Genomic DNA, 17,340 nt, shown 5'->3' with positions numbered 1-17,340 from the left:
GCTTTCATCAGACCAAATTTCTAATCCGCAAAATACTTGGTAGCCCTATCCCAAATTTACTAGCCATGGTCATCGGGCTATCACTTAATTTCAAAGACTGAAAATTTCTTTATCGACTGAAATTCTTACATCTACCCGATTTTCCTTGCGTATGTTTCAATCCAAACATGTTCATTTTGCAAAACAGAAGTAGTATAATACCGGAAATTTATAGACAAAACAAAAACAAACAATACCAGACATTTGGTTAGACAAAATTCTACAGGACCAACCCCACTTTTTACTGGAAAAGTCTGACGAACTTGGCGTAGTCCGTTATTGCAGAGGGTGGGAACATTGTGTACCTGGAATAAGGTTGGCCCTCCACTTGTTCATGGCTCTCTGTATTAACATTGTGTTACCTGGAATAAGGTTGGCCCTCCACTTGTTCATGGCTCTCTGTATTAACATTGTGTTACCTGGAATAAGGTTGGCCCTCCACTTGTTCATGGCTCTCTGTATTAACATTGTGTTATTACCTGGAATAAGGTTGGCCCTCCACTTGTTCATGGCTCGCTGTATTATCGGGTTGTGGTATCCCATCTCCCTCAGTGCCTGTGCTATACTCGTGTCCAGGTCTCGGTCTAAGATTTCCAAAACATATCCAGTTCAATCAAAGTATCATGTAAAGGTTCACACACCAAATCAAATGTACCAAGCATTCTGAGAGCACTAGTAATGGATAATCAATAAGTGTCCCCTACCGGCGTCCACATTATACAGTTAATGATATTTCACCTTGAACTGTGACCTAAAACATTGATTGACAACTGTACTTAATATTCAGGTGAATGTAGATTTGTTGTTTGACCTTGAACTATGACCCGATACATTGGTACCAGGTCACCATGTTTACCAGTTTCAGATTAATTTAATGTTTTGTTGTTCATACAGTTCACGCGTGTAGTTTTTGTCAGGGATGTCTTTGCACAAAATATGAAGGGGTAAGTATTTAGATAATCGTGCAAATGGGACACAAGACAACACACACGCATAACACTTACATCTGTACTTTAAATACTCATAAACTTAGGGATTTCTAAACAACCGTTTAAAGGCCGATTTCGAATACTCTCGATTGCAGAAAAATGCGGTAAATCGAGAAATGCTGATGGATCAGACTTCATTCACAAACTAAACAAAAATACTCGTGTGATGAACAGATTTGATACACATTTCATTCAATTTAATGTGTTCCTTTTGCGATCAATGAGCTTGAAATGTTAAATTAATGAGGTTATTATTTACAAAATCAGCCATCGAGGTTCATCGACTGCCTCTCTTCAGACATCCTACTTTTATCGCATTCACATAGGAACACAATCCTGATCACGATAAAAAACCAGTAAAATATAAAAATCAATCTGTTTAAAACTTGTACATCAAACATTACAAAGTTCGAACTTAATCTGTAGTTTGCCACTCTCACACTACACTGCTAGTTTCAAATGAATCCATGCACGCACAGCTGAAAAAAGGTCTGGAAAACCAATGTGGGACAGACTGACAGTCAGACAGACGGATGGACGGACAGAGAAGAAAGCTTTCATCCCCTTCATTTTTACAAACTGGTAGAGGACTACTAACTTAAAGACATTTTATTGAATGCTTGTCGTAATATCAACATGACTGATTATGTACCCAATAACTTACATTTGATAAAAGTTTTTATTATATACCCATCAATGTATCGTTTTTTTGATACTGTGGATCTCACAGCGTGTGATCCGGTTTTCCGGATCACCACACTGTGGTTTTTTGATTCCGTATCAGTATCCTCTGAAACTGATGCCGTCACAATGCAACAACGCAACGTTATTTGTGGAAAATATTGACCGCATCACAAAACAAAACTGCGTACACAAAACATAATTTCATGGTATGTCTGTGTTTTTGATAATTTGGATTACATTTAATATCTTATAAATGTGGATTTAAAATGCATAAGAGGGTATATAATAAATTTATCATTACTACAGTAACTTGATCCGAAGAGTTGGATCACGTCTCGTTGACAGGCGCGGATCATCAGATCAAACTCGACGTTTCGCGTCTCGTGTGATCTGATGATCCGCACCTGTCAACTCAACATGATCCAACTCTTCGGATCAAGTTACTGTAGTAATAATATATATGTACAAACATATGAACATGTATATAATTCCTACATCTCTGAATATATGTTTGTTACATACACTGCATGCATCACTGTATACAGGAAAATAGTCGTCCCTATTTCATTTTCACCCTCCTTGTGGGTGGACAAATTTAAAACTGGGCATTTCTCTCTCTCTCTCTGTCTCTCTCTCTGTCTCTCTCTCTCTGTCTCTCTCTCTCTCTGTCTCTCTCTCTCTGTCTCTCTCTCTCTCTCTGTCTCTCTCTCTCTCTCTGTCTCTCTCTCTCTCTCTCTGTCTCTCTCTCTCTCTCTCCCTGTCTCTCTCTCTCTCTCTCTCTCTCTCTCTCTCTCTCTCTCTCTCTCTCTCTCTCTCGTCTCTTAAAACACAAGCGTTCTGGGTCGAATTTCAAATGGGGGCAAAACTGTCTGCAAGTGTAGAAAGGCAAAAATAATACAGGGCGAAAATAGCACAGGGCGAAAATAACACAGGGCAAAACTAACCCTGTATACAGTGTACCTACATAAAATTCTCGTGTTTAAAAAAAAATCTCAAGCATATCTGACCATTAGTATAGAATATGTTCCTAAGTCATAAATTTTTTTGTGTGTGAAAAAACCAGAAGAAAAAAATATTTCCGATTTAGCCCGAAATAACAACTGGCTATAATAAGATTGTCTCCCAATTACATATGGAGGGTGTCATTTGTTTGGATAGTAAGATTTGAAGTAAACAATACATTACCTATTGGTGGTGGTAACTGAGATGACGGCACCAGACCAGCCTCCTAGTACGTATAATAGCAAAAAACATCACGGACATGCATCAAGCTTAGTTTCATCATTAGAAGTTTCAGATTACGTATTGTAAGCACAATTTCTGTTAATGTGTTCTCAATTCAACGATCTTCACTTTTATACTGCCGAATGGTGTACAGAATTTTACTGTAAACGTGGTTATTTGTGCGCGGGGGAAATTTACATTAATTACGCGGTCATGTAATGAGTGTGCAAATTGCCCCGACACGTATAGCTATGAATATTTTATATTATATTCATTTACCACATATTTTTCCCCCTTGCGTAATGTTGGATGTGGAAAAACGCGTACTTAACCCCCAGCGTAAATAACCACTTTTACAGTGGCCAAAAACGGTGTGCACAAGAACAGCTTTAAAGTGATGCGAGCAAATAAAATTCCAGTCTAGGCATACAATACGTAATCTTTCACTTAACTTCTTACAGAAAGCTGGGAAACATTAAAATAGAGGACACCTTCACCATATCAAAAAATTATTCAGAATGTAGTGATGTTACACTGAATCAATGCTACATGTGTCAACATATGTCAGAATTAAGAGTGGGAAACAGAAAAAAAAGTATGCATAAAATTATCGAGCTGCGGAACTGTAGTTCAATCTCTGGGGAGAACTGATATAGACCAGTGGCTATTAATCCACCCACTGCATAACCCTCGGCAACTTTTTCAACATGTGATTTAGGTTTTAATATCTCCATATTTTTACATCGCTGCTTCAAAATTTGTTAATGATCATAACTAGAAATTTGTCCATAAGACATGAATGTCCCAGTCCATAAGACATGAATGCCCCGGTCCATAAGACATGAATGCCCCGGTCCATAAGACATGAATGCCCCGGTCCATAAGACATGAATGCCCCGGTCCATAAGACATGAATGCCCCGGTCCATAAGACATGAATGCCCCGGTCCATAAGACATGAATGCCCCAGTCCAATGTGGCAGCAGCACACACAATGTTTGAAGGTGTGTCTTGACATAATTGTATTGGGGAAAATATGTTTCGAATTTTTATGTCCCGCCCTGAATATGGCCCCCTGTGGTCATCCTTAGTCTGCTTAACTTTCTTTATAAAAAAGTTCCAATTTGTGTAAAAAGTAAAATACTGAACCCCATTCTAGACACCCCCCCCCCCCCCCACCCCCACCCCCCCGAGGTACAGTTCAGCAGATTAGTTTTCTCTGATTATATAATAATAAAATAGTGGTCTACAAACTACCAGAATATTTCTGTATAGTCACCTGCTCCTGGTGTCGTCTCTGCACCCTCGCCACGTATTTATCTCCCTTGTTATTCCGCAGAAAGGCGCACCGGGGAAACCACCGAGCGTGCTCAATCCAGGGATCGTCGTTCCTGTCCCAGTTCCTCAGGCCCCCACCGCAGAAAAAACAACGAGCATAGTCGCCATATCCTGCCAAATTAAAGTGTAAGTAGTAAAAGTAGTTATAGTCATACAGAGATATAAAACCTTGCGTACCACTTCCCATCGACCCCAGGACCTTAGTACCAGTCCAACGACAGAAGGCCCGAGTGTCAATACTCATCAAGGGTTGATACGAGATGTGATATGGAAAAACAGCTTGTTATTATAGGATTAAACATTCTTTTTGAAGAATTTATTGATGTGTAAACTCCGGACATTTTACTCACAAACTGAATAAAAGTGCGAAGCACTTTTATGTTAAGTTTGTGAGTAAAATGTCTGGAGTTTACACATCAATAAATTCTTCAAAAAGAATGTTTGATTCTTATAATTCCAATTCATTCATTTTATTAACAATTGCAAAAATTTGAATAGTTTCCCCGCACCATGTTATTTGTTTTCAGGCGTGTATGAATACTTACACATCACATTTTCGGATTTATTGATGTATAAACTCTTGTTCAGCTTTATTTTTGTCCAATCAAAACAATTGTAATAAATAACATTGGAATTATACAAACATAGTAATGACTAATAACATATATATAAACAGTAAGAAATTCTGACTACTGGTCTCTGGTGAGCACATGACAATCAAAGCAGAAATCCGCACAGGTGTTCTTTATAGGAAGTACTCGTAATACGATATTAATATTGTGTATCATGTATAGTATATATAGGAGAGAGGAGAAAATCTTCGGCTGGACCGGGAATCGAACCCGGGACCCCTGTATTACTAGTCAGGTGCTCTAACCACTGAGCTACCCAGGTTGATATCCACTGTCTGTATAGCCCAAATTACTACATTCCTCCCTCCTTAAGAACAAGGTACGATTGTATACATAAAAAGACCCAAAAAATTTCTCTCTATAAAATGTGTCTGGAATTAGCCTTAATCAGCGTTTTAAGAAAGTAAAATATATGCCAGGTATACTATGTCAACAAAATCAGAATGATATTCCTAAATGAATAGCATCATGACATCATGAATAAGACATTTCCCGCCTTTTTCTAAAAATAAGCCTGAAAACTGTCAAATGTCATACAGATTATTGCTCAGGAAAAGATGTGTGCATTTGTCGAGCAAAATGAAAATGATAAATATTGTGTATTATTTTAAGATGAAAAACATTCTTGAATATGAATTTGCTCGATGCATGCGCTGTATGTTTTCTGAAAGGAAAACCACCTGAATTTGTGGATATTTCACTGAAAATGGCATTTTTGCAATTTTATGCCAACTTCAAGCTCTTGTCATATGACTCAAATCATTTTGCTGATCAAACTGAGCGGATTTTGGGTTTGCTAATCTATTCCTTATTTGAATGCCAGGGTTTGAGCTCAAAGTGAAATCATCGATATTTTGGGCCAGATGACTGTAGAAACTGTACCTACTTCTTTGTCTTCCCCCTATAAGACACACACAACCCAGGTTCTTTTCACCCCTGGCAGGACAACCTGAAGTGCAGGGGTGGTCAACGGCACCAAATATAGTTTATATAGGAGAGAAGAGAAAATCTTTGGCTGGACCGGGAATCGAACCTGGGAACCCTGCATAACTAGTCAGGTGCTCTAACCACTTAGCTATCCAGGCAAATATCCATGGTCCGTATAGCCCTAACTAATACACATGTATCCATCAAGCGAGCAAGATATTCAGTTTGTGACATCACATTCATCAAGTAAACCTCGTAATTTACTGCCAAATTTGTATCAACTTTTGAATACACACATATGAACAGACTACCTTGATGACTTAGATTGAAAAGAAAAAAAAAACATGGAGGAGAGTTTGCAGACATGAATTCCCTACCCCACGGCATCAAATTTCATGTTCCATTAAAAAGCCCACGGCAAGAAATTTCATGTTCCATTAAAAAGCCCACAGCAGGAAATTTCATGTTCCATCAAAGATTACACCATGCAAATATCCCAACTTTTTCATGAAATTAAAAAAAAAACTTATAAATCAGTTATCTTTAAAAATACTTATATATATATCTTTTCTCCATTCATTACAATTTAGTTTAATATATGGACAAGTTGGAAAGCAAAATCAATTATTTTTTTTAATACTTTCTAAATGGGTTCTTACCGGGATAACTGACAAAACAAAAACAAAAAATTGCAAAAAATATGATGGTGTAAAAATATCAATTTAGTTGGGGAGATTTATTTCAGTACGTTGTGTGAGAGCAACAAACAACTTTTTATCTTTCGTTTTCATTTCAAAATGACAGTGGCTGGTCTTACCTGCGTAGTAATATCCGGCCCGTGCCATTTCTCGCGGAGTCTGTGCCATATGAGAGGGCCACCCCTCAAAGGAGCTGTGTCTGGTAGAATATACAGCATAAGAAGGATATTTAGGCTTGTCAAAATTTATTCCCAGAGGGTCCAGCTGGGCCAGTCTCTCAGCAGAGGTAGGACCCGGGGGGTTAGCCCTTCCCTGTGATGGAGCTGGGGGGTTAGCACCACCATGTCTGTTGGCGGAACTTTGTGTAGATCGAGTGGTGTTTGCAGTTGCTTGTACACTTGCTGTTTGTACGGATTCCTTTGACTGAGTTGACAGGGGGGCGTTAACAGGTGCACCACGATTCACCTCCAGAGGCCTGGAATGGGGCTGGACCTCGCTGACCAAAAGTCCTGGTGTGGATGTAGGCTCCTGCGAGGAGCCAGAGGAAGTGGACACTGGCTCAGATTGTGCTAAGGGACCTGGCTCTTCCTGACTGCCTTGCACCTCATGAATGATGAGGCCACCTGGTCCCTGACCACTGGTCACCTGCCCACTGCTTCCCTGTCCCACATTGACTGCTGCTGCCGTCACCTTTCCTTCTTCCTCCTTCTTCTTCTTTCTCTTGTCCCTCTTGATTTTGGATTTACTGGGCGTTTGAATGGAAGCTAGAATAAAAAGAAAGAATTCCAATAAGATATAGAGTAGACCTTGTTATTATTTATACACTATATGAATGAAGGTCATGCACATATCCAGAATTTTAGAAATCTGAAGTTTGTTCAATATGGTAAGTTACCATACACAAATTAGAAAAGTATAGCAATTTGAACATTTACTGGCAAAATTCAAAGAAACTAAAGTAATTTTTAGGGCTTAATATTTATACAGTCAAACCTCGTTATCCTGAACTTGATGTTGTCGAGATAAAACAGTTACTTCCAAATTTTAGTGTACCGTTAAAATACATAAAAGAAATCTTGTTGGGACTTCTAACTCACTTCGACATGCCAATGGTATTCAAAATATCGTTCTTGGAGATGCCAAAGTCAATCTGTATACAAATGCATTTAATTTATGATTTTAAAAATACTTTTGTAGGATTCATGTTTGCAACTTGAAAATGAGAAGAATCTTTGGCAAGTGACTGATATTGCATAAAGGACATAAGCAATAGTAATAAAAAAAAAAACAAGCAATAGGTCCCTTGTGTGGCAATATTGCAATAAAGCATCAACTTTTAGTTCAGAATGTCTGTCATGATAGTGAAAAATATGGTTTACCTACTAGTTAGGGGTAACACAATACTTTGACCTCTATCAGGCAAACGATTCTAAAGATAATAAGCAGTATCTTAGTACATATGAGCTAATGACCTTGGAACCAAAAAATACCCAGTAAGATGTCACACTGGCAGCTGAGATCATCTTAAAGTCATGGGAAGTTTTCCAAGTTAGGTTTCAATGCTAAAGGTCTGTGTTTGAGAAATCATTTAAATATCTTTGCTTACTACACAGTATGTCACCTGGAGACCATGACCTTGAACCTTTTTACCTCACAAAAACAGCAAGGGGCCATCCTTTATTCAAAAGGTCTCTTAAGATTAATTTCTATCCAAGTACACCTATTAATAATAGAATTTCATATATCTTCTGGAGACCAAGGAGTGACAGACAGATATATTGATGAAATGACAGACACAAATTAATATCCCCAGGCTGCTTTCACTTGATTGGGAACCCACATCCCCCCTCCCCCTTCCATCACACACACCAACCTAGTTCCTGCTGGGATGATTGTTCTCCATCTGTGGGCGCAGCTGATGCCTCTGCTTCTGATGGCTTTGGAAGCTGCTTATTCTGGCCTTGTGGCAAGGTCATGGTATTGGCAGCAGGTGTTGGATCTCCTTCATCAACACTCCTAAACTGCTCAGTTGCCGGCCTTTGCAGATTACCCCCATGGACATTTCTTGGACCATGAACAGGGATGTTGTTGGTTTCCCTTCCATTGATCAGTGGACAATCCGGAGAAATCTGTCTGTGTATGGCTTCTATATTCGATTCCTCACTCCATTGGTCATACGTCTGGCGACAGAAGTAACAGCGAGTTTCGGTGGTATGTCCTGTGTAGTAGAATCCATTGTTGGCCAGTTTGACAGTAGAAACACCTACATTGGCTGGGTAAGTTTGGAAAGTGGTAACTCTGAACCATTCCAACCTCATCCGTGCTTCAACCGCATCATCATTTCCCTCTACTACTTGCTCAAAGAAGTTGTCAAAGGCAGTCCCACTTGGAAAGTATGTCCAATTTGACTGTTGAAATGGAAGAACGTCCACGTCTACAGAAACAAGCTGGAGTTCCTTGGAGATTTTCAAATACCTCCTCAGAAAACTAAGTCCTTTTGGAATGGATTGAATCTTGTAAAGCATTTCAGGAAGTGACATACTGTCAATCTTTTCCATGGAAACTGGAGAAAGAGAATGCCTGTGTTTTGTGGCTTCAAACCTCTGGAAGAACCTGACCATATGTTTACGAATTCTATCCATTTCTTTGGTGTTCAACTCATGTCGATATTTTAATCGATTCTGCGTTTCCTTTTTATTGCTGAGTCTCTCAACCTTCACAATTACGCCACACATACTCGACGGACTTGAAGACACAGATACTCTGCGATTCAAACATTCTGATGAGTCCACGTCATTAAAATCATCCATTATGGTATTTACCGAACCAGGATTATTTTCATTCCGATTAGCATTACAATTCTGGGACTCTTTCATCATGAAGCTTGGAATGCAATTTTTCTTACCATTTGCTTCGTGCTGTGTTTTAGTATCATCATAGCAATTTCTATTATGATGCTGACTTGCACGTAGATTTTCCTTTATTATAATTTTTTTGCGACCTTTCTTCCATTTATCACTTTGGACCTTGCATTGAACTTTATGATGTCTTGCAATTCTTCTGTTTTCCAACCTAGGTGGCTGATGTTGAAGAGCTCTGCAATTTTTCTCTGCTTCCTGTAAATCAATCTTTGGCAAGTACATATTTGAAGTCTTTATGATTTCAAGGTATTTGCCTAACGTTATAAAATCCCTTCTTCTATTGGACAGATATAGATCTTCCCCAATGGAATTTTCCACCCTAGGTAATGGATAGGCCAGACTGCCTTCTCTGGTTAACAAGGAATCCTCAGATGCATCATCGTCATCTCCAGAATCATCATCCTTTGTATAAATATTTATCATGCACCTATTGTCTTGTAATGGTAGCAAAATATATTCCATTTCCGGCTTTACAGTGTGAATGTTGAAGCTGCCCGCAAGAAGCTTGGTGAGAAATATGCTTGAAAAAGACATCCTTGTCTTCGGGCTTAAGTGCATTGTATATTTAGACGATACTTTGGGCGACAGCCATGGACACAGCCTTAGGAGCAAGAACCGCAATTCAGATGCAGTTGGGGATTCACTGAGCATATGACTTAAAAAATGAATCCAGATTATTTCTCTAAAATCAAAGTATTGCCACAGTTGACTGTGCACTGCAAACCTGATGATCTCGTCTTCTTTGTAGGGCACTCTTTTGATTGTGGGATATGTTGAACAAGGAATTCTTCCATGATGAAGAATAGGATCCATTGACACAGAAAAGTTTTGACAACGATGGCTTATTATCATAATCTGAAGCACAGATGTACAGATAGCAGATAATTCATCTTCTCTCCATTTCATTTCGCCCCATTTTTCTCTTCCTAGAGTTATATCATTTGGGGTAGTTTTCTTTGCTTCAGTTAGAGCAAATTCTTCATGCATGATTTTACCTGTGAACCATTCTTTTGGCGAATTTTTAAATAATCTATCAGTGTTTTCTTCTGAAGAATTCAGCATTTGTTCCATCACTTCATGCTTTTCATTATCTTCCTGATCAGATGTAGCCATACCAGAATCTTGACAACTCGACTGACCAGTGATCCCAACATCTTTAGCATGTCCATCTCCGATGTACCGAGTCTCCTCCCAGTTTATCAGTAGTGATGTCTTTGTGCTGACCGGTACTTCCTCTCGTAGAATCAAATTTTCAAAATTTACTCCAGGCAGTATTTCCGTCATATCTTCTTGCACTTCATCAATATTAAAATGGACTTCAGTATTTCCATCATACCTGCAGGTCAAAGAGCAGCACTCAGACGCTGCTTTAGGAGAATTATTTTCATCCATCAGAGGATGACACACCATCAATGACGATGATTCTGTCAGTATCGATTCGCTATCTCGTTGCTGAGTGTCCTCGCCATTTTCCTCATCATTGATCCTTTCACTAGTATCAATTTCAGATGTTAACTCATCAAATTGTAGCTCTCTTACATTTCCTTCATCTTCAGACAAAGCAAAACTTGAATCTCTCCTCATACGAGGAAAATGCTCAGAGTGTGAAACATTCAGGTAAGAATATCCACTGCTTACTGAGCACACAGAGAGAGATCGCAGTGACATCGACTTAGGCGATGTCCTGGCACGATAAAGTTGCAAAGATGAAATATTTTTCAATGACAATATATCAGAATGACAACCAAAATCAGTAGCTGCATTTGCTGTGAGCATGTTCGACGACTGACAATACAAAGAAGAATAGCTGAATTCGCGCCTAGAAATATCACTTTCTGCTTCTGAAGAATGTAAATTTTGGAATAGTGCATGTGTTGGTTTTCCGTCTGTACCTCGTGTACTGTAAATATCTAAGTCTGTTGGTGTGGATGAACTTCTGGTCAAAACACGGCATTGTGAGACCCATATGGTATCTCCTGCAGCACTGCCTTCAGATCTTCTAGCATTAGTCACATTAATCGCATTATCTTGCTCGTTATCTGATTCCTCTGAGAGACTTCCTTTCCTCAAACTTTGCATTTGACCACTTTCTTGATAATAGTTTTCATCCATCTGAGTTAGGAATTGCTCTGATGGAATTCCCTCATGTTCTAAAAGAGACGGAAACCCCAAGTCTGAACATTCTGCATTCTCAGATGGTATCAAACATCTCGAGGCACAAGAATCTTCAGGTTTAAAAGAAAAAAAATCATCACCACTCATATTTCTAAAGGTAGAACATTTTGAAATTAATTTATCTCCATTGCTAACACCACTTGTTTCCTGAGAACAATAACCTTTGTCTACCAAATCTTCTTTAACTTTAACTATAGATGAACAATTCAGTGAATTATCCTGAGAAAGGCAGTGGCCACTGGATGGATTGCAAGTTTCAACTTTATGATATCCGGTATTCTGATCACTGTATGAGCAGTTTCCCTCCTGCCCGACATCATTAAAATATTTCACAATTTTCTTCTCGCATGTGTATTGTGTTTCACCCAACTGAAGATTTAGCCGGTATTCTGGACATTCTGTGTTGATGCGACACTCGTATTCATCTACAGTTACAACTATTCTATTTGTTTGTTCTTCTGATACATTTTTCTTCTCTTGTTTTGGTTTTTCATCATCATAATCATTATGATTCTTTTCTTTATCATCAACTGCCACACATGAGAGTGATTTCAATTTCTTTAAAATATTTGACACCCCCATGTTCCTTGTTTGAAATTTTCACTTTTTCTCACTTTCTTTCTCGGGTGAACTTTTTAATTTCTCTCACTCAATGAACTATTTACATTCTCTGATGAAGTTTTTACTTTCTCTTTCTCTGATGGAAATCTTACTTTCTCTTAATATGATCAAAATTTTACTTTCTCTTTCCCTGATGAAGTCTTTACTTTCTCTTTCTCAGATGAAGCTTTTTACTTTCTTTCTCTCTGATAAATTTTCCCCCCTTTTCTCTCTTTGAAGATTTTATTTTCACTTTCTCTCTCTCTGATGAACTTTTCCCTTTCTTTCTTTCTGATGAACTTTTTTCACTTTCTCTCTCTCTGATGAAGTTTTCATTTTCTCTATTATTTTGCACTTTCTGTTTGGCTCAATGCATCCACTCTGAAGAATGATGCAAATCTGAAATGGAAAACAAAGATCCACTATAACATTTTGGAAAATTATCTGATCCTCCTGTCCTGATAATATGCATATACACACACACATACATTATATATATATATATATAAAAATAGTTTTGCATTTGGACACAAACATTTTCTTCAAACAAAAGGCACCGCAATGGGAACAAAAGTAGCACCGACATATGCCACATTAACCTTGGGATACCTAGAAGAAAAACTTCCATCAACAAATATTAATTCTATGGGGCGAAGAGGATGCAAAACTCCTAAGATCGAAATGGAAAAGATTTCTTGATGATTGTTTTATTTTATGGTCTGATGACATGGATAGATTAACAATTTTTTGCAAATTACTGAACGAATTGAACCCGGATATCAAATTTACAATGGAAATCAATGATACAAAATTATCTTTTCTGGATGTGCTAGTTATTAAAGAAGATACCAAACTTTCAACGGATGTCTATTACAAACCTACTGACACACACCAATACCTACATTTTGGATCATGTCATCCACACCATACAAAAACTGCAATTCCCTACAATCTGGCTAGACGTTTATGCACAATAATGAGTGATGTAAATACCCGAGGTATTCGTTTGTTAGAACTCAGATCATACTTACAAAAACAAGGTTATCCTGATAAACTTATAGAAAACGGAATTGAAAAAGTAAGAGTTATGACCGCTCTCAACTACTAGCTACAAACAACCGGGAAAAAGACAAAGATATAATTCCATTTGTACATATGCATAACCCGCGCAATAGAAATATCAACTCAATAGTTAATCAACTAAACAATATACTGAAAGACGACCAATCAACCAAGAAAATATTCAAAAAAATAAAATTCATCAATAGCAAACGTCAACCGAAAAATCTGAAAAGATTATTATGCCCTCCATATCTTAAAGGGACTGATTCACGATTTTACCCAAAATTTTGTTTTTCACTTTTAATGATCAAAATCTACTGTCTAATATGTTTGAAAGATTTCACATGAAAATTAAGGTTATACATCATCACAGAAGCTCATTTTAGAGAGTTTATTATTTGTTTTGTAAACAAAGATTGCGATATGTTATTGTTTACGGAATTTTCAAAAGAAATGGATATCGATCTAAGTATTATTATATCTTTCATGTTTCAAGCATTTTTGGGGTGAAAAGTGTCATCTAAAAGTTAAAATTTGTGACTATGCAAAATTAAGATGCATTATATTACAAAAATCAATATTTCACTTGTTTGTTTGTTTACATAAAAAGACTCGAGTCTTTGTTTACATAACACATATTTAAGGCTAAAATATTGCTATCATTCATGCATTCAGAAGGTCAAAATTTTGGCTGTCAACATTAAATGAGTTATATTTCTAATGTTTAACATCAAAAACGAAAAATATTTCTATCAAAAATCGTGAACCAGTCCCTTTAAAGACAATCACAACGTCACTAAGTGTGGGGATCCACGATGCGGGACCTGTCAATACATCACGGAAGGATCACAATACAACTTTAATGGATGGATATTTAAAGTTAATGTCAACATGTCGTGCGATAGCAAAAATGTCCTGTATGTCATTACATGTCCTATATGCAAAGAATTTTATATTGGGGAAACAAGCAACCCACTTCAAGCTCGCGTGCAGGTCCACAAACAGCAAATCCACAATCCGGAATACAGGCAAATTCAACTAAGTGAACATTTAGATATTTGTGGACAAAAACAATTCAATACATTTCCATTTTACAAGTTTATAGGTGGAAGTGACATTCAGAGATGTGAAAAGGAAAAACATTTCATTAATATGTTCAAACCTAAACTCAATAATTCAGTTTAACGTTATCATATTTGTAAATGAAAATGTTTTCACGCATTACTTTATAATGCATCACTGTAAACACTATGATTTATCGTTCAGTGTCTTATGACGTCGAAATTTGTTTTGCTTTACTATGTCACAATGAACAATACGTATCAACAGTCTGTATGTAATGACGTCTAGATTTGTTTAATTTTAACATTCCGCTGTTTGTGACGTAACGTCGATATGTTACTAAATGTAAAGCTTCTGAGGATTTGAAATGAAAGCGCTAAAGCTTTACTAAACGTCTTCGTGTTTCATTTTTATTATTTACCTATATATATATATATATAGGTAAAAAAAATAAAAATATATTTATATATATATATTAAGCATTGTACAAAGTTTCAATTTAAGTCTACCCATTAAGCCATGTAGGAGAAGTGTTCACAAGAAAACTATTTTAACATCCTCCACTCCTCTTAAATCCACTCTAACTTTTAAGAAAATCATTGGATCCTCCTGTCCCGACAATAAGCACATCTACAAATGGCATTGAAGCATTGTACAAAGTTTTAAGTCTATCCAATAAGCCATATACTAGGAGAAGTGTTCACAAGATTAAGAGACAGATAGACAAACAGAAAGGTCTCCCCGTGGAAAAGGGGAGACTTACATAATTATCTTAATACTGGATATATTGCAACAAAAATATTAAGTATATGTGTAAGGTACAGTGGGAGATTGATTGATTGAATATTGTTTAATCTTGTGTCTATATACATAATCAGTAGCTATATTCTCAGAATTGATGATACATTGTAATGATTATGGACAGCAGTGCTTCCCAAGGTCTTCTGGTACTTACTGGACATTTGGTCCAGTAATGGATGAAATATTACTGGACCAAATCACATTTTACCAGACCAAAATTTTCTATGCAAATTAATCCCCTATTGTGGCCCCATCCTACCCTTGGGGGCCATGGTTTTGACAAACTTGAATTTACACTATATCCATGATATCAGGAAGCTTAAAATTTCATGTAAATTTGAACTTTCTGGCCCAGATTTTTAAAGATGTTCCCTATATATTTCCATGTAAACCTTTGATCCCCTATTGTCGTCCTACCCTACTCCCCGAGTGACAAAATATCAAGAAGCTTTCATGTAAATTTGAACTTTCTGGCCCAGAATGGCATCGGCGACGCACTTTATTAGTCCAAGCATTTCACTTCAGATTCGTCAGTGGAGTAAACTTTTCCAACCCGTGTTCAACACCAGTGTTATGAAATACACGTTTTCTTAAACTCCAGCAATTCACGTAACTCAAATGCAAATTGTTCAATCAAATGTGCCCATGTTGTTCAAGTACTTCTTGATCAGAGTATAGTTTAAACGCTTTATTTACATGTTATTTATTACCTAATTCAAATGCTTCAAAGACGTCTGTAGTTTCACGGGATGTTGCGCAATTGTATTATCACCCTCTGGGGAGAATTGAAGAAGTTTGATAAATATCTGAGTTAAACGTAATCAAGTTTTCTGTTTGCAATGACTAAAGAACAGAAAATATTTTGGGACATGCTGCTAAAAATTGAAAATTTATTTAATCATGTATTTCATTGGGAAAAAAAAATTATGGGACAATTGGTCCGGCCAACAACTGATATTGATCGGACCAAAACAAAAATTACCGGACATTTGCCAATGTCTGACGGACCTTCAGAGTTCGGAATCACTGTATTTTTGAAAAACAAAATTTTGTCATATCTCCAAACCCATAATTATATCAAATATTATCACATTCATAAGAAATCAGGACATAAAATACAATATTTCTGCACTCATAGTAACTGAAACACCATGGAATAATAACATTCAGACTCTAGAGCGAACTACTACACCACTGGAACGGTGAAAAAATGCTGATCAGTTTGAGAACGAACGGTTTTGTTAGGGGAACAAACACTGAACAGTTTGAATGGAACGGTTCTCAGCGAGAATGAAGCGGTTCCTATTGGGGATGGAACATTTTGTGATAGGAAACGAACAGTTCTCATCGAGAGCAGAACACTTTGGGCCAAGATCAGAACAAACAGTTTGGCATCGATTTCAAATTCTGCATTTCAAACACTTTCAGTACTTTTTATTCATACAGAGAAATTGCAGGGAAAAGAGATATTTTCATTTAAATACGCAGCTCGGTTAAGGCTATGCAAAAAAAAAATATCACAGTGCTGTTATAAATGTACCTCTGTGCACTTCGCACCATACGACGTCACAATGAAAAAGTACGTCACAGCGTATATGTTCTGACAGATGTATCGTGGGGAAAGTGTCATAATATCTTGTCGTTATTTACTACCGTTATCAAGTGATAAGCTGTATATGTGAAAACATTTCTTGTCAAATGATTATATATATTATTCCTTTAAGATATTAAATCATTCTCCATTTTTAATATATAGTATGCAAGAAGGTGATATTCATATTATATTGTGACCTTGAAATTGCCCCTAATCTGAATGACTGGTATGTTTAAAATTCCCTGATGTAACTAGATAATCTCACACTACAGAAACAGTGGCAAAGTTCAGGTTCATCTGCTATAAAAAACAATATGTATTTTTCTGAAATATTTTCTAGATATATTTATGCATTTTAAAACTGCAGGAAGCAATTTCTGTCTTGTATATTAACGGTATGATATATATCTCAGTCTATGCGCAAGACATCGGACCGTCGGACCTGACCGATGTGCAGTGCCTCAGGTCCGATGCATCATTTTTAACACCAGACCGGAATGTCCGATGTCTCAGAGTTCGGTTTTGAGCTTTACTATCTTGATGCAGAGTCATTTAAATGTTTGTTATAAGTAAAAAATAGCACACAAATCCAAAA

The 17,340-nt window shown here is 37.1% G+C and overlaps 1 protein-coding gene and 1 long non-coding RNA gene across 14 annotated transcripts in view; one reads left to right on the top strand and one right to left on the bottom strand.

The window, feature by feature from the left end:
• LOC125672976 (uncharacterized) overlaps positions 1–17,340 on the bottom strand; it is a 96,979-nt gene that overhangs the window by 12,601 nt on the left and 67,038 nt on the right. For 11 of the 13 annotated variants that reach the window (XM_056159617.1, XM_056159614.1, XM_056159616.1 and 8 more), the window contains 5 exons: positions 8,404–12,625; positions 6,650–7,294; positions 4,215–4,384; positions 2,898–2,940; positions 519–623 (listed from right to left, as the gene is read on the bottom strand). In XM_056159617.1, coding sequence (XP_056015592.1) covers positions 519–623; positions 2,898–2,940; positions 4,215–4,384; positions 6,650–7,294; positions 8,404–12,208 — 4,768 coding nt within the window. In that variant the 5' untranslated portion in view covers positions 12,209–12,625. Of the gene's footprint in view, positions 1–518; positions 624–2,897; positions 2,941–4,214; positions 4,385–6,209; positions 6,333–6,649; positions 7,295–8,403; positions 12,626–17,340 lie in introns of those variants that run through there. The other 2 variants (XR_008801523.1, XR_008801524.1) reach the window with 2 other exon arrangements.
• Positions 4,273–17,340, top strand: part of LOC130046601 (uncharacterized) — a 40,573-nt gene continuing 27,505 nt past the window's right edge. The window contains exon 1 of the long non-coding RNA XR_008801529.1: positions 4,273–4,399. This is a non-coding gene — a long non-coding RNA (uncharacterized LOC130046601). The remainder of the gene's footprint in view (positions 4,400–17,340) is intronic.

The sequence above is a fragment of the Ostrea edulis genome, chromosome 3, assembly GCF_947568905.1.
Source record: "Ostrea edulis chromosome 3, xbOstEdul1.1, whole genome shotgun sequence".
Lineage (NCBI taxonomy): Eukaryota > Metazoa > Mollusca > Bivalvia > Ostreida > Ostreidae > Ostrea > Ostrea edulis.
Note: the sequence above shows the minus strand (reverse complement) of the source record. Positions and strands in the feature narration are given on the sequence as shown.